A 21,778-nucleotide genomic window follows, 5' to 3' on the forward strand; every position below is an offset into this window, starting at 1 on the left:
CATTAATATGCAGTATGTGTAATAGGTTTTGTTTGTTTGGAGGATAATTTTCGCCCTTTTCTCCCTAAATTGGAAATGCTCAGTTCACTGTGGAGAGGACGGTGGTCACGAGCCTCCTTTCGATTCACCAGCTACTTTTGTTTCACCCGCCATCGAGAATCTTTACCAGCGAGACAAAACACAAGTGGAAATTGATGTTATCTTCTCAGAATCCCAACCTGATTTGTAAAGGCCCTTTTTGCTCGTGAAGCTACGGGGGACATGATCCCACACTGGCTTCCCACCCAGCTGCAAAACCTTGCCATTCAACCCCGGATCTCTGCAGGTGGTTGGTAAATGTTTTCATTTCTGCCACCAATATGTCATTGTATGTCCCACAGGTCTAATTCCGTCACTCTCATGCTCCTTAGGCACTAGGAAAAAGTTTTGGCACAGTAGAAGTTGAGTCCTATCCTCTTCAGGAGTGAAATAAAGTTAGTGTTTGTCAGAAAGCACAGAGTTTGTGCCACCTGTGGGAGTATTGCGCCAGCTCTCTGTTGGAGAGGAATCCATCTCGCTTCAGGGGAAGTGTCCTGTGTACTGCTGTTCAGCTGTCGAGTCTGACAAAACTGCAGGCAAGATTGCTCTAGAAAGTAAAAATGCCAACTCTTATAAAAAAGAAAAGAAAGAAAAAGCTGATGTTTTTAAAGAAACAGAGATTGTCTCAGACTTTCAGCTTTAGGGGGTCTGGACGACATATGAGCCTCTCAGAAACATTTTTATATTATATGTCTGATGTATAATTAAATATATTAAACACAATGAATAATTCATATTCTAATTTTTATTTGATTAAGCTAATTAAAATATAAAAATTAAGCCAGCAAATTCTTGTGAAGGTCTGTAAAAAAAGCAAAGTGCCTTTTGGGAGAGTAAGAGGAGTTGAAGATAAAACAAAATGATAAAAAAATAAACACACTAACACACCAACCTATTTGCAGCATTCAGAAGCTACAGATGTTTCTTCTGCCGCAGGTTTGTTTCACCTGCTGAACGTCATAGCCTCCAGTTGTTAACAAAATCAATTTAAGCAGCTACAAAGACATCCTGCCTCCTTGACAAACACACTATTTCATTCCCAGTAACACGTATTGGCCTACATTTCCTGCTGGTGTGGCTGTGTTGCACCACAGTAACAGTGATTTGCAATTATATCAAAAGTCGGCTTTACTAAATAATGAAATACAGTATGAAGAGACTTTTGTGTTTTTTCCCTAAAGTTCTGTTTTTCCTCTTCATCACCATCAGAGGTAAAAACTGTTAAAAATGTGTGCTGTAATGGGAAAATGGGAAACGGTCCCAATTAAACTTGATACTTAGCTGTTGTAAAGTCAAGTAAGGAAACACAACAGAAACGCATGCTGTTCAACACGAGGCATGATCATCTCTCTGTGAGCTGTTTATAATGGAGTTTAGTCAGGAAATACTGCAGAGGAACACGCAGCACGTAGCCTCTAATTGTAGCAGATGCATCAGGGGGTTTAGACATCGAACGGCCACTAATGACAATAAGGAAAAAGTTCAATTCCACCAGCGTCATCCTTTAAGACAGCAGTTATCAAACTTTTTGTCTTCTTCAGACCCCTCGTCACAACTTGTGCATATGAGGTGTGAGAAGATTAGACATAGAGCGAGTGTTTCATCTGAAGAGGTAAAACTATCTAGTGTTTCTCTAGAAAAAAGAAAAGAGAGGGCAAATTAGAAATATGATTTTAACAATGACAATTTTTGTGCAGCAGAAATATGTTTTTTCTTCCTGTCAATCAACGCTTAACCTCTCAGATTTATCTCGTGGGTCAGGAGGTCCTGAACTCCAGGTTAGGAACCATTACTTTTAAGAATTAAGTGGGTTTTCGAATGGACACACCCAGATAAACAGTAGCAATGCACGATATTACCTGGTTAGTCACCCTGACAACCGCACCTTCTCAAGGAATCAAGATTTTCTGAATATATATTCATGTATGGACTGGAATACTGTTCATCTCTGGATAAACGTTTATTCCTCTCAATTAAACTGCACCGAGAGAAAACAACAGGGCCACATTATGATGTCCAGGCCACAGCAACGCTCTGTCGGAGCGCTATTCAGTCCTGTCTGCCGTTCATTTGTGTTCTAGCGGCTGTTTGCAGAACACACACACACACACACACACACACACACACAAATGAACAAATATGGGCAAACATTCTCCTCTTGTCTCTCCCGCTCCTTCTTAAACACACTCATACACACGTGCATGCACACAACCAGATACTGTATTATGCAAAGTTTGTTCAGGGAGGGATACGGAGATGGTGCTCAGAGAACTCATTGAATTATTTATATTGCCAAAGCCACAGCGGGGATCATCTTAAATAGGCTGCTTTTATCCAGAATTAGGGTTTCTGGTTAAAGGACTTCCTCTCTTTGTCTCGAAGGATAGAACGTAGGTGTACAACATGCTGCGGCTGCATATTGTAGATATTGCTAAAAGTTAATGTCTGCAGAGAATTGAGCACGAGCTGCAAAGTGGAGAAAATTCTTAAAAACAATCTAATTTGACTAAAGCTCAACGCCATTTTCGTTTGGACGTCTTCGCTGGACAAGTGATGCGTTGATAAAGTAAATCAAACTGTTTTTATAATGTTACACAAGAGCTCAGCCGAAAACCTTCACCCTGTTGCTTGCTTTTTAGTTTTTAAACTTAAATCTTCCTGTAAATGATACACTCAGGCCAACTGGATTTGCAGTGATCACGTTGCTTTGGTAGCAGCTGTAAGGCCGCATTGTAGATGAACGTCAGTCACTGTGTTGCAGCTATAAAGGCCGCCAGCGCAGTTCATTAATGAAAGATCTTATCAGTAAGGCAATAGAGGACTTTGCCATTTTGCCTCCGCTGCTGATAAGAGCTCCTGTTTCAATGCCCTGCATACTTAAGTGGTAATTTTCATTCATTGTTAGCAGCCCGTTATTGTATGAGCATGCAAGTATGTTGACATTGACTCAGTGACTCCTGGATTTAGGCTGCGAGAATAGACAGAACACACACGTTCAAAAGCATTTACAGCAGGCAGCAAGTTGAAAATGAGCTTGTCTCCCTACCGGCCTCTCCAGGACAGTAGTTTCCAGGGCTGTGCCCTAAAATTGATGTGATATCAGTGAGGTGAGGAGCCTGCACAGAGCCCAATGGATACTTAAAGACAATACCCATCCCAGCCACAGCCTGATCACCATGCTGCCATCTGGCAAGAGATACAGAAGTATCCGCTGTCGCACCACCAGACTACAGACCAGCTTCTTTCCTCAGGCTGTGAGACTCCTCAATTCATCCTCTTCACTACAACATAAAAAATAATTTTTGTGACTTGTTGTTTGTTGGTCCATTTGTGTGTGGCGTCGGGAGGCTACAGACCACATTTCGTTATGCAACCTTGTGTTGTAAAATGATAATAATCTGTCGGAAAACCCTTCAGTCGACTGAGATTCTTCAAGTCGAGCAGTCGTAATAAATAAGCCGATCCTGTTGAAGATGAGAAGTTGTTATTTGAAAGCGGACAATTCCGTGAATTTATTTAAAAATGTCAGGTCTACTGTTTTTATTTCCATCTTAAAATAATTCCAATCTTAAATAATTTCATTTGTTAATTTATTCTTGTTTAGATTTGTTTGTTTTTATGTTTAAAGAGAAATAAAGAAGTAGGCCTATCCTGTTGAAGAAGAGTTATTTCATAGTGGCCAATGGTATGAATGAAAACTATTTCTTTTTTTTTATTCATACACGTTTCGATATTTAAAGTGAAATTAAAAAAAATAGGCAATAACAAACAGAACAGAAACACAAACAAAAATACATGTGTGCTGCCTGTCTCATTATTCCAACAAATCCATACAGTAAACCAACATAATGTGTCAGCAACTCAAACAGGCCGCAATTCAAATCTTGAATCATATGCACCTGTCTTTTATTGATTTTTAAGTGCTCAAAAATATGTTCCTTGACTCTGATGCATTTGACTATGTCAATGTGGTTGAAATCATCACTGAAACTCATGCCAATGGATTTTCTGATTGCTGGATAGTCTGTATGAAAAAAAAAAAGGAACGAATAGTTGAATCTCCATATTGAACAGCCAAATCTGATTCGACTGATAAAATTCAGAGTCAGGTACAGCCCCAGCAGTTTCCCGTTATACCTGAGTCTCTGCCTCCTGTGGCCCGTCTATCTGTCTGTGTGTCTGTCTGACTGAGTTCCTGCCCTGGCTGAGGGGGAAATGATGACATTGAGAGATTTTCCTGCCATTATGTGGGGTAAGCAACTCCCAGAGGTTATTTTGTCGTCACGGCCTGTCAGTCCCAGCTTGTTTTCTCACTCTGTCCTCTTTTCACTGCAGGCCTTCAGTTTGATTTTAGTAGGTCAGCCCATTAACAAACATACATGGTGCTTGAAGAAATGTATTCATGATTCATGGGGAAATAACATTTGGGTGCAGTAGTGATGTCCCCCAGAGTTTCTCTAGACCTTTTTGTAATTTTTGCCATCCCTACTGTGTAACACACTTTTACTTTATTTTCTCCTTTGACTGTTTTATAATGAATTCTGGGTCATCCTTGTGTCTGATATCAAAAAAAATAGGCTTCATGTGAAAGAAGGGTGCTGCTTTTGTTGACTGCCTATAGTGTGACATGCTGAATTTTTATAAGACGTGTGCACGTACTGTATCAGTTTAGCTCTGGTGCTGTGAATTAGGTCAAACTATTCACAGTGAGGGGTCCTGCTGTGTTGCTTTAAGGAATAAGGTGAGTTCCAGCAAATTCAAGTGCTGGCTGAAAATACATCGGCTAATCCTGCCAACAGGCTGCTTTTACTCGAGCTATTTTGCATCCCTAATCAAATTAGCTTCATCTTTTTAACAACTGGGGCAAAACGGTGACAGGTGGTCAGAGGGACATCAAACATAAAGCAAAGGACTGCTGTTGAGGAGGCTATTTTATACATTTTTGCAGAAGTCCATGATGTCCAACTTCATGTCAGTGGTCACCTGGACATTATGCAACTGCACATGCAAAAGTGAGCATGAATTAATAAACACACAAGCACACACACACACACACATGTGCTGTCTTCACACGTCTAGATTTAGGGCCATAGAATGGAAGTATCGCACTCTACTGATACATAATTCAGAAAGGATTTATGGTAATTGCTCTTTGACAGTGAGTGTGTGTGTGTGTGTGATGCTGTCCAGCGGTCCTGCTGCTATAGCTCTGGTACTGCTTCTTTTTTTTTCTCTCTCTCTCTTTTTCTAGCTTTCTCTTGCACGTGTAGCCTGGGCATGTGGCACCAGTGCATCACTCAGCTTTTAGCTAAATCAGTTTTTTTCATTCAGTGTTTTACTGGTAGGAAACGACCGTGCTCTCGAACACTCGGATGTTTTTCATGTCAGCCTGTTTGGCTCTGCCTTTATCAAATGCATTTTGCTTCCTGTTTTTGTGAAGTCTAAGGGAAATTTTCAGCCGGTTGGAATGTTTATCAGCTGTTCATTTGGAGAAATGCTTGATTTTTTTTTTGCTCTTACAGCAGATGCTGTGCCATTGCTGAAGGCTAGTTCAGGGCCAGGTCACTTGCAGAGTGCAGAGTTTCACCTGTTGTGTTGACAAGTGCTGACTATCTATGCAAACTAACTTTGTGAGGAGAGAGCAGAGGCGAGTCTCCATATGGTTCCTGCAAGGCTTGACCTCAACGACCCAACCTTTAAAACTTCTCCAAAACACGCACATGCGCAGACACACACGCTCGTATTCTGTGCTGCTCTTTGGCAGGCAGGAGGAATGTTATAGATTAACCCAGAGGAAGTCAGCCTGCAGGCCAGTGCTTACGCAGGGCCCCAGCTCACTCTGGCCTGGACAATGTCCTACAGTTAGCTTGGAAGCAGCAGCACACAGCACAGGAAACAACTCTCAGGCTCTGCTGTATGTTTTACTCTTTAGCTTTTTTTTTTTTGCACTCAGATCCCTATCTTTCCCCTTTGCTGTGACTTCTCTCCCCCTCCTTGTCTGTCTTCTACTGTCACAGTTCATATGTAATAATACTTTTCAACTTCACTTAAAATACATCCATGGCTTCTCCCACTTCATTCCACTAAGTGTATTTAAAGCCTGTGGCACACTCTTCCCTAGTTGAAGGAAGTCCGCTTGGCTCAGAGCATTGCATGAGCTCTGCCCCAGAAATGTCACTGATACAAAGTATTTCCATTTTAACTGTGTAATATACTTGTAATATATGGAGAGTATTTTAGGTCCAGAACCAGCAGTATGTGGGACATTTAATACCAAGGGAGGCATATGACGTATCTCTCTTCTGCTTTTGTAACAGGCCTCAGTGCACTTGAGGTGTTTGTAGACATCCTGCTTGGCAAGGAACTGTCACAGTGTCCGTGTGAAAATGACGAATATTATCTTAAGAAATTAGGGCTGAGACATCGACATGGTGACAGAAAAATGTTGCACTAATGCAAAAAAACCCTGTTTCCCTGGTTTATTTAGGAAAGACCAGAACCTGCTGTCGCCAGTCAACTGTTGGTACCTGCTGCTGAACCAAGTGAGGAGGGAGAGTAAGGACCACGCCACACTGAGCGACATCTACCTCAACAACGTCATCATGAGGTTCATGCAGATCAGCGAGGACTCCACGCGGCTACTCAAGAAGGTGAGGGTGGAAAATACAAAATATGTTCACACTAAAGCTAAATATAATTGTCAGGGCACTCCCAAAGACAATGCTAACACATGCTTACATTTTGATTATACAAGTGAGCTAATACCCTTGTAATTAGCTGTATTATAATATGTGTGATGTAAGCTTTGAGGCCCTTAAGTCATTTTCCAATACGGTAGAAATTAGGGGTAGGTTCTGTGGTTTTAGAGGAAAAAACAAAACATTCCTTTTAGGGTTAGGGTTAGAGAGGCCTTTTAGGTGGTTGGGCTGAGAAAGGAATCTAAAAGAGATTGAATAGAATGAAAAGAAATCAAAATTTTTAAATAGCTGATGACTACATATTTGTAGAGAAAGTTTAAACTTTGGTAAATTAAAAGCATCTAATCTGGGACTCTCCTGGAATATCTTTGCATGATTGGCAGTTCAAAAAAAAAAACTCACACTGACACTTTATGCAGCCCCTCTGTTTAGCCTCTGTCTGAAACAGGTCCTTTTGGCTCCTTTAAGGCCCCCCTCCTAAGGAGCCCTCTCTGTTCTGATTGGCCAGTTCTTGGAAGCTGCCCCTTGGGAGACTTCCGCTGGCTACGGAGGCTAAACCATGCAACAAACTATAGTAGTATGATTTCACTACTTTTTCTCCTTCTTTACTTAAAATGTCAACTTCTTAAATACATCCATACATGTTTGAGCTGAAATCCGATCCTCAGTATGATAGTGGACGACGCAAACAACACATCGAACAGCCATAGCAACAAAGGCTACGGCACGGACGGCAGTTTATGGGCTTGGGCGAAAAGCTGACGTCAACTCGCAAGGTAGAAAAAAAGGTCACAAACAAAGTGTTCAGAGCAAGTTTTGGAACGTTGACTATGTTTAACATACCTGACATATATGTCCCCTTCAAAGACGGGGTACAAGAAGGTAAACATCCTTTTTGGTCCACATTAATGTCACTATGTTCATCTTGGGACTTGAGACTCATTTCACTCTGATGTTTATGAAATATCTTTAGAATAAATTCACTTCCACTAGTATTTGTCTCTCTCTCTATATATTTGTCACTCCCACACGCTCACACACACGAGTGCTTCAACCCCCCTCTCTCTTGATTTTTATTATACCAATGTTTGACCTCTACTAAAACAGCTCAGATATGACTTTGTCTTTGATCAACAAAACAGAAGTTTGAACTCACCGCTAACACAATCCAGATTTTTCATAGTGGTCAGCAATGTCTCCAGTCACTCATGTTATATAAACAATCTTTCACTTTCAATTAACCCATTCATTTGGCAACAAAGTATATTTAGTTGCACGATAGGATATGTACTGTATGTACAGTATATATATTGATGGGATGAAGCTCTGTTGCAGTCCTGTGGTTTAGTTTTGTGAATTAGAGCAACGCAGAGGAGCCTCGGTCACCACAGTTTCGGATCAGTATGCCTCCATTCTCCCGTCTGAAGACTGTGGCTTCATGACCAAAACCGGGCCTCTGCTTGCCTGTTTCACCACAAAGACGACAACTCCCTAACAGATTATGAGCTCCTATGCTTCAGGAGTCACATGAACTCACCGCAGGCCCAAATTACAAAGTGGGCTTGCTTCAGAGGAGTGCCTTTTGTGTCAGTTCAGCTGCCACTTTTTCTTTCTTTCTTTCTTTCTAACTCCACTATGCTGCAAACCTCCATCTAACCCTCCAAGTAAAAGTGAGGGTTTTTTTTTTTATTCGTTTTCAAAGTAATTAACATCTCTTCAAGGCTGCGGTTTCATCTGATTGTATGAGGGCGTGGTTTTTAAATACTCACCAGAACCCCCAGCACACAAACAGGAAGCTGCAGCAGTCATTTCCTTTTGATAATGTTTAAAGGCTCATGGTTCTACTAATGAGGCCAGATGTGAAACAGACAGTAATTTTTCAGATGTTACTCTCGTTGCCTCCCCTCACTCAACACACTTTGATGATCATAATGATAGAGTACCTTCAACGCTGATTTACAGTTTTTAGTGTAACTCTGAAGACACTTTGCTAAATCCAACCCGTCCCACCATTGCACCACCCGCATCATTATTGCTCTGGAATCTGCAATATCCAACCATATGTGCAATAGCTGTCCCTGTAAAGTTTCTAATGCAGTTTCTCAGTGGATCCAGGTGACACTGTGCAGACAAACGGCAGTCTGGTGGGAGGTCCCGGTTCATAGGAGACCTGAGACACGGTTCGGCCTCTAATTAAAGCCTCTTTGAGCCTTTGATCTCAGCAGAGCTTCAGTAACGAGGCACAAACAACAGAGAAGTCCCCGATGTTACGTGGGCTCCCTCACAGCTTCTAGGAGACAGCTGTAGCGTTGTCATCCTTCCAGCACATCAAAGACTAGTGTTTTTATTTCCTTGTATGTTTGGGTCTCATGCTGTGAGGTGGAACAGTAGAGGAGGACCCCAGAGTAGCCCTGGTGTCTTCGTCAACATCCTCCGGTTGACCTGTTTGCCATTTGGCATGTGTGTTTATTTCTTCAGTTCCGTATTGTGGACATCTTTAATGACACCACAGCCGCAAATCCTTTCAGAAAGACCCTGTTTTTGCTTTCTTTGTTTGAATACAAGAGTCAAGTAGTGGACCTCTCTTTCTTTCTTTCTTTCTTCCTTTCTTTCTCTCTTTATGCTTGGACAGATCTTATCACATGTATTCAGTTTTCATTATTCATACAACTGGCTCTTTGTTTTACTCTGCCCTATTTTATTTATGGAAGTCACGTTCTGTGGCTGCAGCTACAAGCTGGATTTCTTAAAGCTCGAGGCAGTTTTTAACTTTTCCACAGGCAAAGCATGTGCTGAATAGTGTTCATTTTACAGTCGTGTATTTATGGCTGAGCGGAGGCCTACACCCCCAGTGTTTGATCTTCGCGCTTAATCAGCTGAAGATAACACTTGGTTTTACAATATATCTTAAAGGAATAGTTCAACAATGTTGGGAAATATGCTCATTAGCTTTTTTTTTTCCCAGAGAGCGAGATGAGTACATCAATATTAGCCTCATGTCTGTGTATTAAGTGTGTGGTTAGCCTAGCTTAGCATAAAGACTTGAGGCAGGGGGGGGGGACAGTCTAGCTCTTTCCAAAGTGAAAAATAGTCTTTTCGTCACAGTGAGGGTTGCCAGGGTTGGCACCATTGGGCTTTTATAGAAACCGAAACCTGACCGTATCTGGCAACCTTCACTATAGTCAGAGAAGCTACTGGTAAAAGATGGATAAATTGTCGTCTTTTATAATTCTACATTGTGTAACTAAGTTATTCATCTAACCACTAGATAACATTTTTACCAAATCCACCACCTAACTCTGTCAGACTTTCTACTGCGCATCTTAACAGCTTGTCTGTGTTACAGTTACAAGACACTCAGATCTAAACTCAGTACCCCACACACACACACACACACAAGCCCCACAGGGTATTCAACTGCCATCTCTATACCATGATTAATGTCAGTGGCAATATGAAACCCACCACTCCCCAAAGGCTGACATGGTTTCTCCTCTCTGGGGTTGTTTCATCTTTCTAATGTGGTTGGAATACAGATGGTACGACCTTAAAAGGGGAAACCCATTTGTAGGATCCTTTTAATAAATTGGATCGAATTGGAAACCCCCAATTCAATTGAGATTCCTTTAAAATGAAAGGAGGCTAAATTGTGCAAATCAAATCAACGACATCAGTTACACAAAACAGCATTTGGTAAACAGCCTTTATTGCTTGTAATTTGAGGTGTACAGTATGCGTGTTACATTTAGCTGCTGTTTAAAAAACGAGATTACTTTAAAAAAAAAAAAGAGTTCTTAAAAGTATTTTGTTAGTTGCAGCTTTTCTGGTTAGGGCACTTTAAACATGTCTTGAATCTAATGTCCCTTTGCTTTCATCCCCGTCTTTACCTCTCTCTCTCTCTCTCTCTCACACACACACACACACACACACACACAAACACACTCTCGCAGCTCATGTGATCCCTTAGAAGGCTTTTCATTGAGCTCTGGATCACTTCCCAGCCTTCTCAATGGAGAAGAGCTGACGAGTGTTAGATCTGACAGATAGTCAAAGGTTCTGTCCTCTGAACTGATGGTTGCTAATGGATTTTCCCACAGGAGAAAGCCTGTATCTCTACCATCCTTATGATATGGAAGAATTTACAATTAAAAGGCAGTCTATTTAAAATATGGTACTGTCATCTTTTTCAAGAAATAATTACAGATCTCCTATAAATGTAGAACCAGACCACCCTATAATTTACCCAAAACTCAAGACTTTACTGCAGTTCTCTTATCTAACCTTAATTCACAAACATGCCTGTGGTTGCCTCTTGCCAAGTTTGGCCCCTCTAAAGCTCTGGTTATCCAGGCTTACAGGCTATTTGCCCTCCGATTAGGTAAGAGCTACAAATCAGGGAAGTGACGGACCAGGTGGTGACTAGGAAGATGTTGCCATTCGGCCAGGTCACTCAGCACGACGCTCTAATTTCAGACACCAGCCTGGCAGCCAGTAACAGAGAGCATAATCCTCTTTGCCGTCTATTCACATGTCTGGACATCGTGCAGCTTTACCTGTGAGTGACTTGTCTTGGACCAGAGTGAGAGTTTGTGCACCCAAGTTTCCAGGAGGGTTCCTTTTGTCTCTGTCTGCATGTTTATAGTCCAGAGGAATCTTTTTTTTCAGGGCTGAGAATCAGACTGTTCCCCCTGATTCTATGAGGTGTGTGACCTCAGTAGAGACATTTCCCCGTTGCTCAAACCCACAGGAGGCCACATGTGTGCTTGGCTGCAGAGTATGTGTGACTCATCTAGTCTCCAGCCAGGAAATCCCATCCCATACACAGGTCATCAATTTGTTGGGATGCAGTTTTGTTGCAGTGTATTTTTTACCATGAGTACTGCTTCATAATTTGAGTAACTAGCAATATTTTTTTTGAAAACAGCTCCTCAAAATGCATGCGCTATCACTATGAAATGTATTTAGTTTATGGGTTTGGGATCATCCTGGTGTGAGCGGGTTTGCTTCAGCTTACATCTGTGTATGAACTAGATCCTGCGGCTAAAGCCAGTTGACAGACTGCTCACAAATTCTGATGGCCATGATTCAACCATTATAAAAACATGGCTTTGGATCCAGAAAATTCTTGTTTAATGCATATTTTATAAATCTAGTGCTAAAGCTAAACGACCAAAGAACAGCCCTACAACCTACTTTTTAAAAAGTCTTTTCCTATCAGTCATTTTGCCCTTTGTGTGTACAACAACAACTCTGACAGAATTGCAATAGTAGAAATTGTGTTGTGCACTCCATTTCTTGATCAGAAGTAAATCACTACTCTATCCCACTACATTAGATGGTCCAATGCCTTCTCAGACCGTCACAGCCTTTTGTCAGGAGCGGCTCCCGGAATGAGATTTGTCTGAGCATAATTGGGTTAGAGAAAGACCCGGAGTGCAGGCCAAGGCTGTAACATCACCCAGGTAGAGGCGCGTGGTATCAACTGTAGTGGAGAGATCAAAAATTCACTGTCATGACTCATAATCTCATAAACGTGATACAGTATATGAGCCAGTGTGAAGGAAATATGGACGCTCCACACTTAATTTAATAGTAAAAGCCCTACTAAATCCATCACGGGATCTCTCTCATCTGTTAACTGTATCCCACACCGTGAGATGCATTAAAGTGGGCGTGTGTGTGTGTGATAGTATTACTGGGTCAGCCTTGTGGCACGCCTGATTGAGTTAACATATTTGGGGAAAAAATCCCTCACATTCAAGTGTAGAAGCCAGATAATGTGTTGAGCATGTGGACAGTGAAATTCAAGCTGCGTTGAACGATTTGAGTGGAAAAGCTGTCGTGACGCCACTTTCACACAAAAAACCCTGTATTTGACACGGGATGATTAATGCACTGTTCTGTTCCGTGGTCACAGGTTAATGTCTGTTCGCTGCTCACTATTCTTACAAGACCCGAGTCTGCAGCTTACACATCACTGCTAAACCCCAGAATTATACCAGATCTAATATACATAAAACATGATGGGATTTAATTTCTTAATTTGGTCGTATAAAGAAATGTTTGAGTATCCCTGATAATAAGCAGAGATGAATTTATGGTTTGAATGGTTTTAAATGAGGTCACATTGTTTGAAAGGGGCTTTCACTATAATGTTTTGTCTGGAAGAAACATAGTGATACATAGCGTATCACTTTGTCAAATTAGCAATTTGCAATGTAAGTCTAATTGTTTTTCTGTCTGTTTCATTTTCAGAGCAAGGAAATAGCCTTTCAGCTCCAGGAAGACTTAATGAAGGTCCTAAATGAGCTATACACAGTAAGTAGTAATGCCTGCCTTCTTTTTACTAATGCACTTAAGTATATTGGTCTTTGCTGCGGTTGAGACTGGTTTATAGCACTGACTGCATTTGTAACAGCTTGAAGTCTTTAACGTGTAGCTCAGGGATATCTGTTAGATGTCCTGTATCTAACATTCAAACAAATAGACCAGTACAAAGAGGATTGTTCAAAACTGTAGGGAAATCATTTTTACAGCATAAAAGAATGAAAACATAATCTTTATACCATCATGGACCCGCTGTTCAAAATGCAAAGTGTCATCGTCATGTTTGCTCGACTCACTGGAGTTCATGTTTTGTTGTTTTTATCAGCTGTGTTTTCTTGCTCTTCAAAACAAATTCATGCAAAGCCACACCAGGGGGGTTGCAGCGAAAAAGTAACAAGCTTGCCATATATATTTTTCAAGATTGTTTTTTGTGTTTTTTGGCATCATTACTTTAATAGTTGACAGTAGAGACAGAGAGACATGCAACAGAAAATCCCCAGCCTGAATTGTAGACATAGTATATTCTGTATGCTACACCGTAGACCGCTAGCTCACAGAGACGCACGCTGTACATATTTTGAGAAACACAGCATAGTAAATGTAGCCCTGGCTTCAGACCTTTGAACCTAGAGGTTAAGTTTCTGTTTGTCTGAGTAGTATTTCACCAGACCATCAAACTTCTGCATCATACAAGCCGCACATCTGCAGTCTAGTTCCTATAAAGCCTATTTCATCTCCTCTGTTCGATGCATTTGCTGTAAGTCTGTGTGTTGCTCTGACCTTGGTCAATCAATAGCTAATTCCACTGCCTTAATTACCACAATCAGCCCTGGTAGCCTTCTAGCTTAGTATAATGCCTCACACATGTTGATCTGGTGCACTCTTAGATTACCTGGATGAATCTCGGCTTTTTCTTTTTTTTTTTTTAACTTGTATCCAGTGATGTTTACATACTATTGCTATCGGTTTATACTGTCTCCTAACTTTCGATCACTCACAGGCATCAACCACAACAAGCAATGATCAAGCAATGTAATGTCAGTATGACTTTCTCTAGGGTCTCAAACAACTGTTCCAGGGGCCCATCCTTTCATTTTCTAGCAAGGCTGTAACTTATCGACATGAACACTTACACCGTGACCAACAGCACTTGAATCTACCACAGTGCACCTGATACCAAAATGTCTCATTCTTAACCCAAAAAAATAATTAAAAAACATTGGAAGGTGTGTGTGTGTGTGTCATCAGTCAGCCATGTCACCTCACTTAAATCAGTGACATTGTTAGCATGATCAGTGTGCACTAGTTTGCTCATCAATCAAAACTAACTCATATAGTCAGATATTCAGATACTGTATGTTATGATCACTGCATTGATCGTCGTGGTAACTTGGGATTTCCACAGATGGAGATATGAGCCAAGGCGGGTTTGGTGCTCTCCCGAGAGATAGAGCGAAGAGCAGTTTAGTTTGCTTGATAGTCTCCAGTGACTCACTATTGAGGACTAGAGCGGAGTCGATGTGTTCCAAACACAACAACGTGTTACTCCAAACTCAATGTGTGTCACTCTCACCACAGTCCGCACTCCAGATTTGACCTGGTTTAGCCCCTGTGGGAGGAGACACGCACACACACACACACACACACACACACACACACACACACACACACACACACACACACACACACACACACACACGCTGGTAGCTATTGCATCAGACAGCCACAGTCCCGATGTCGGCTACCGCCAATGAAATAACAGGTCTGGTCTGTCTCTAAATATGTCCCTCTAAAAGAAGCAGCAAAGTAAACACAGCAGCGGCAGACTCCAGACCAGTAAGTAAAGAGTACATGGCCCAAGGTCAGTCACCCATCTCTAAACTGGTTCCAGTTAGGCCAAACCTCACCAAAGGCAAAGGGCTCCAGACAAATCGGGCTTTGCTCTGTTGTTCCATTCATACAGAAATAACTCAGTTTGGGAGAAAGCTGTTTAGATTTTGAGATGGGTGAGTCTCTATTTGTACTGGAGTTGAGGTTTGGTGCAGACAAGTGTATTGCATACACAGGTTGTGGAGCTGTAATTTTCTGGAGTTGGTTCATTCCAGGTTAAACCACAGGTGCTCTATATTGCTGTCTTCTCCTGGGTGTTTGAGTGTATTTTCTGCCCTTGTTCTCAGTTCACTAAATTTGGCCAAATGCCATGAACTCAAACTCATTTAGCTTTACTGAAGACAGATTTTGTATCAAAAAGGTTTGATCAAGTCTCACTTCTGATTAGATATTCACACAATATTGTATATTTGTCATTTTTTAACTAATTTAATGCAAAAAGCAAAGGATTGTTTATATGGAAAGATTTAGACTCACACACTATAACACCCATGATTCTACATGATTCAATGACCTCTATAAGATCTGGATCAGTTTGCATTTTAAAGTTGACACTATACAAGTTGGCATCTCCAAATGTATGGGCTTAAATTAGGGTCATATGCATTGTAGCTGTGTATCACCATATCTGAAAAAGATTTGCACAAATAATTTCCAAAGTGTGAGTGCGCAAATGTTTGCAGTTACACATCTAACTGTTTGTGGGTGAAAAAAGTTCACACAGAATCTGCCAGTACAAATATTTTTGTCCCACATTTGACGCTTCCTCCCGAATAGCCAATGGGGATGCTCTGAAATGCTGGGGGCGTGTCCACTGAGGGTGCTTAAAGCACGCCCCAACTGAACAGCCTCTGAGGCTCTGAACTTATCAACACTCATGCTGAACTCCCTTATAAAAATATACAATTTGAAACAGGCCTTGTTTGTAGGTGTAAGACAAGCAACATGCATGATATTTTAAAAATTAAGTAACGTTAGGAGCCACTATTTAATTCGTCACCCATTTTGTAGGTAAATGTGGACTTATTTCAGTAAAAATGTAACTTAAACGACTAGTTAACAAGCAATCCATCACCAATCCTCATTGTTAAATTGTACTCGTAGATTTGATTTGTAGCTATAAACTTGGGATTCACACATTCAGTTGAGTTCTGTGTGAACTTTTTTCACCCACAAACAGATAGATGTGTAACTGCAAACCTTTTTTGTAACAGCAGGAAATATTCTTGAACATTTCAGGGATAGACTGCATGTGTGAAAGGGGCTGCAGATCAGTATTTCTTCCACAGCCAGAGATTCATCTGCACTGTCCTAAGAGCCCCCAGATGTCTTTGTCCTCCATTCTCCTGACGAAATACACTCTGAGCCGTTGTTAATAAGACTTTTATAATCTTTCTGGTCTCTCCGCCCTTGAAGAATTCATTGCTTGTGTTTTGTGGTTTACCTGTTGCTGAACAACTGAGTCACTGCCTAATGGGTTCAAGGAGTATGTAACGCACACACTCTTACCTTTTCTTACGATGATGACTCAGACCGTAGGAAGTAGCTCTAATCAACAGTTCACCATCAAGATAATGCATTTTTCTTGTACTGAATAGCTGCATTGTGATGACACAAGGAGTGAAAGGGTTCAACTTATTTTCCATTATAGCTTGCACAATAAGAAATATCCCCATTTAAATCTATTTGAGAGTATATGCTACATGTTAAACAGAAAAAAAAATCAACTGCTACACCTTTAATAAAAACTCAAAAGGTATTCACTTGAATTGACTTCAAAGACAAGAGCTAAATGCCCCCCCCTCCCCCCTTCCTAACATGAGGCAGTTAAGGCAGCATTACATTTAGCTGTAGTGATTTGTGGTTGTTGTGGTTGTATGAGTGCCCTGTATGAAAGGGCCAGACAGAATCTGTCTTTGGTTTGTGGTTTAGCGAGAGACGAACCGCCTGCTGTGAGATGAGTTAAATCGATTTGAGATGAATGAGCGGGTCAAATGATGAAAGCCTCAGTTGTGGGTACAAAAGGTCAGTCTCGACTATGAAGAAGGTTTATTTTCACCCCTGACCTCAGAGAAACTGACCTGAGACAACTTTTTTTTTTTTTTAACAGAGACCTCAGTTTCAGGGTGTTGCCTTTTGTCAATCTTGCACACTAGTGCAGTGCCCCTTCAAAACATGCCGGTTTGGAACGGACCTATTGCTTGGCCTCCGGTATTGCTGCTTCAACGCATAGAAAAATGAATACTGTTGATGTGAGGTGTGAATGAGTATTAACACCAACAACATGAAAGAAACTAACATTCAGATGTTAAGTACTGTAATAGTGAGTCTTTTCTCTTTTCAAGTATAATGAGGGCTGCATTTAAAAATACAATACATAACAGAGCTTTTGAAAAAACATGCATTCTAAAATTAAGTGGATCAATCATATCGGGCTCTTAGATGGTTTATTTTCTGTGGCTTCAGTTCGGATCATTTGAGCGAGTATAAAAGCTAAGAATCTAAAAGCTGTCTGTTTTTCTTTTTTTTAGAGCACGCTATGTGAAAAATCTTTTCTTGAGCTGAGCCGATATTAAAAGGTGACGTGAAAACACTGTAGACCACTGATTGGTCAGTCTTTTATCTCATTCACGGGCTTTCTGTCTCAGAGAAAGCTTTCCACCGCTCCCTCTCCTCGGTACACTGCGCCCTCTCTCTCTCTCATTTGCACGCTCTTCAGCTGCCGTGCACAGCATTCACACATGAGGGGAAAAAACAACACTGATTTGTCCTGTTGTTCTTTATATTTACTGCTGAATGAGTTGGATGTATGAGGAAAAATGCAGAGGAAGAAAAAGAAACAGAAACCAAGAGCATCTGTCTCCATAGTAAATCACCTGTTGAATGTTTGATGGTTAATTATTCGTGCTTTAGAACATAACTGCTGTGAAACAATAAGAAAATAACGTTTTATTTTTGTCATTCACAGGCTTTCTCTCTCTCAGAGAAAGCTGTCAACCACTGTCTCTCCTTACCAGCCTGTCTCTCTGTCACTCAGTTGCTGAGTCCAGAACAGCCTCTGGGCCCTACTGCTGCAGATTGGAGTGACTTGCTTATCTCTAGCTTATTTAGTGTTTATTAATATTGAACGTGTTGCATGTTCAAATTGCACCAAATTCAACACTGCACATCCTTCGGTCCCCAGCAACACACCTGCCAAGTGTGAAGTAGTTCGGATGAACAGTTCTTGAGATATGTGAAGGACATACATACATACATACATACATACGTACATACATACGTACATATGTACATACAGACAGACAGAGAGTTCTTGCTTTATAGTTGGATGAAATAATGACAGAGATTAGAAATTATTTTTATTCTCCACATCATAGATCCTTTTCTGTGTCTCCAGGTGATGAAGACCTACCACATGTACCACTCGGAGAGCATCAGCGCCGAGAGCAAGCTGAAGGAGGCTGAGAAGCAAGAGGAGAAGCAGATTGGCAGGGGAGATCCTGTCTTCAGCATCCGAATGGAGGACAAATACCAGAAGCGCAACTCCGTGAAGAAGATTGAGAAGATGAAAGAGAAGGTAAAACGCCTGGGGTTTACATTCCGAAACCATTCCAGTCCAATTTGTGGCAGTTGCGTGTAAACTAAAAGGCAGCCATCAGCAGTTAGTAGTCACACCATCCACTTTTCCATTAGACATTAAGCATCTTTTAGTACTTTGAATATAACAAAACATCTGATCAGGATATGAAGCACTTTCATATTCACATGTATTTGTTATCACGTGCAACCACAAGAACACTATCTTTGCTCAGAAGTCCTGCTGAACAGAGTCTTTTACAGCTTTACATTCTCTGAAGGGGCCTGTTTTCTGTTAAATCTCTGTGACAAATTGTTAAATGTCCAGGGGAAAGGAATTTTTTTCTCACACCGCTCTTCTTGCAATGCATTTGGGAAGTGTTAAAATATGGATGATTTGGAAGTGCGTGAGTCGGAGCCCATTGGTCAGTGGATGGTGACTAACTAACAGCCTTGTTTGTCTGGTTGAGAGGAAGTGTAGGATAAAGACAGGTGGCTCAGACGTATCCCAGATGAAGTGAAGGACACTTTTAGTTTAGATTTTTCTATTTCTGTTCTTGTTCCTGTTTTGGCTATTTTTAATTTTTTTTTTTTGCTCTTATGTTTATTGAAGCTGTTGCTTTGCCGGCAATCCAGTCTCAGCTGCGTGATGCGCAGTGCGTGCAGACATAAAAGCACAATCACTTGTCAGAAAGGCACTTCCAGACTCATTACATTCCTCCTCTCTTGCTCGTCTGTTTCTCATTCTTGCCTCTAATTCTCTCATCAGCGTCAAGCCAAGTACTCCGAGAACAAGCTGAAGTCGATCAAAGCGCGGAACGAGTACCTACTGACACTGGAAGCGTCAAACTCCTCCGTTTTCAAATACTACATCCACGACTTGTCGGACTTAATTGATGTAAGTATAAAACCACGTACTATTCTAAGACAGTTTCATTCTCACCAAAGGCTTATTTGCCTGCAATAAGACTCAAAAAAGTTTTTGCTCAAGACACGCTTACATAAACAGAGTGCCAACACATTTTGCATCCGTCTTTCTCTGGAGTTTTATACCACCTAAGGTTCATGTGAGAAGTTTTTATGTTTCTTTGTGTTCCTCATGCAGACGAACCACCTTCACAGACCTTTAGAAGAGTTTGAAAATCATAATCAGAGGAGAGACTGATGACTTTAGCAGCCAGGACTAATATAAAAGACATTTTAGGACACCAGACTGTGGGATGGAAATTACAGTGTGGGACAGAACTACTGTAAAGCAGCTTATTAAATTTTGTGAAGAAAAACTATTCTTTCCTCTTTCCCCTCTCTCCATGTCATTATTGAAATCCCACATATTATATTCAGTTCTACCGTGTTTTTCTGACAGTATGTCAGTGTTTTGAATATTTTCCACATCTCTCAGACTCTCTTCAGGCTGAATGGAGTCTGGGATTGGCCCTGACCCCCTTTTTTGTCATTTACAGCTGTGGGTCATCACTCCATTCACTACAGCACTCAGGTCTCTTTACTCTGCCTTGCCAGCAGATTGCTTTGTTTGACCTTCCGCTACCCCACCAATAAACATGACTTATTTATAATATGGCTCACCTGGGTTGTTATTATTTTGTTAGAGAAACTAACTTACAGCACTATTTTCTGTGGTGTTTCTAAGGAAACAGGAGAAGGCCGGGTTTTTAGTGAGCATTTGGGGTTTTATATTCCAGACAGGAATGAAGGAGAAGAGAAACGCAACCTCTGTTCAGCAGCATGCTGTGCTCTGAAATTCCCTTGCTCCCCGCTTTGCTCACAAGCCTTCACATCTCACCAGGGTGTGTGTGTGTGATTGTGTGCGGGATGCGCTCTGCGTGAGCTGTATTTGCAGGCTTGTACACATTTGTTTATTGATGAAGGAGACTTTTTATAGTCAAAAACAAAGTGTACATGCTGGCTGGTAGTGGTATCCTGTTTGCCTATCAGTCAGGCCATGTCGTATTTGTGTGTATAACTATGTGACTGTGTGCCTGGGGCTCATGTGTCTTCCCAGGAGAGACCTTGGCCAAGGTTCTAGTTATTAAGAATCAGCATTAGGTCCTGGAGGTAACATTGAGGTTGTGTAACACAGAGGCAACACTGCTGGCTGAAAAAGTGAATGGACAACCATGGTTTAGTAGTGGAATGTGTCTTATTTCTTTGAGTATATACCATTGAATTACAGGTATGTTTCAACATTATTCTTTAGTATTTTGTTTTTGAACTGATCATATGAAATTATTGGCCTGTTTTTTCCGGATTTACTGATATTACTAATATAAACAAACCTTAAACAGTATCAGAAAACATTGGATTCAGCTGTCTCCAGTTTTCCTACCTGTCCTGAGTGCTCGCAAAGTATTTCAAATAAAAGTTTAAAAGGTTCATCAAATTATAACTACTCATCTTTATGATTTTCCATTTTACGTTGATCCTCCTCTTTCCATCCAGTGCTGTGATTTGGGGTACCACGCCAGTCTGAATCGGGCATTGCGGACCTACCTGTCAGCCGAATACAACCTTGAGACGTCACGCCACGAGGGTCTTGACATCATCGAAAATGCTGTGGACAGTTTGGACCCACGCAGTGATCGACAGAGGTTCATGGAGATGTACCCTACAGCCTTCTGCCCACCAGCAAAATTCGAGTTCCAGCCTCACATGGGAGACGAGGTACAGAGTTCATTTAACAAGAGGTGGTGTGATGATGATAATATCTGATGTAATTGTGTAGTCGTTATATAAATTGGGTTGTTGTTACATGACCAAATCTGAATCAATAAAATATATGTTTTGTTTTTTTTAAAAATTTTATTATTAAGTGTGGAAATGCTCCAAAGACATCTGTGTGCTCAGTGCATACTGCAGATAGACTGAACAACATGGAGGTGAATTTGGAGTTGATTTTAGAAAAAAAAAAAAGTCTCAGACTTAATGAGGTCTGATTTTCAGTGGCTTAAGTGCAGCGTTTTACTGCGTCTGAGCTGCCAGATCAGGTTTTATGGGGCACTGCAATTGACAAATTATGTGTTATTCCTCACCCTGCAGTCATGTAGCTCACCATGTGTTAAGAGTTTTACTGTTTGGCTGGCAATACCACCGCTGATATCATGTCTGTTTACTAGCTGTTGTTGTGCGGCTGTCTGCATTCAGTCAGCAGAATTCACTGTGGTTTGCTCTGCAATTGAAGAAGAATTTGG

General features: G+C 41.1%; 1 protein-coding gene across 5 annotated transcripts in view; it reads left to right on the plus strand.

Moving 5' to 3' along the window:
- srgap1a (SLIT-ROBO Rho GTPase activating protein 1a) overlaps positions 1-21,778 on the plus strand; it is an 85,098-nt gene that overhangs the window by 33,318 nt on the left and 30,002 nt on the right. For all 5 annotated transcript variants that reach the window (XM_042412373.1, XM_042412374.1, XM_042412371.1 and 2 more), the window contains exons 3-7: positions 6,566-6,728; positions 13,032-13,094; positions 18,391-18,570; positions 19,339-19,467; positions 21,030-21,251. In XM_042412373.1, the coding sequence (XP_042268307.1) occupies positions 6,566-6,728; positions 13,032-13,094; positions 18,391-18,570; positions 19,339-19,467; positions 21,030-21,251 (757 nt within the window). The remainder of the gene's footprint in view (positions 1-6,565; positions 6,729-13,031; positions 13,095-18,390; positions 18,571-19,338; positions 19,468-21,029; positions 21,252-21,778) is intronic.

Source organism: Thunnus maccoyii, chromosome 5 (assembly GCF_910596095.1).
Source record: "Thunnus maccoyii chromosome 5, fThuMac1.1, whole genome shotgun sequence".
Classification (NCBI taxonomy): domain Eukaryota; kingdom Metazoa; phylum Chordata; class Actinopteri; order Scombriformes; family Scombridae; genus Thunnus; species Thunnus maccoyii.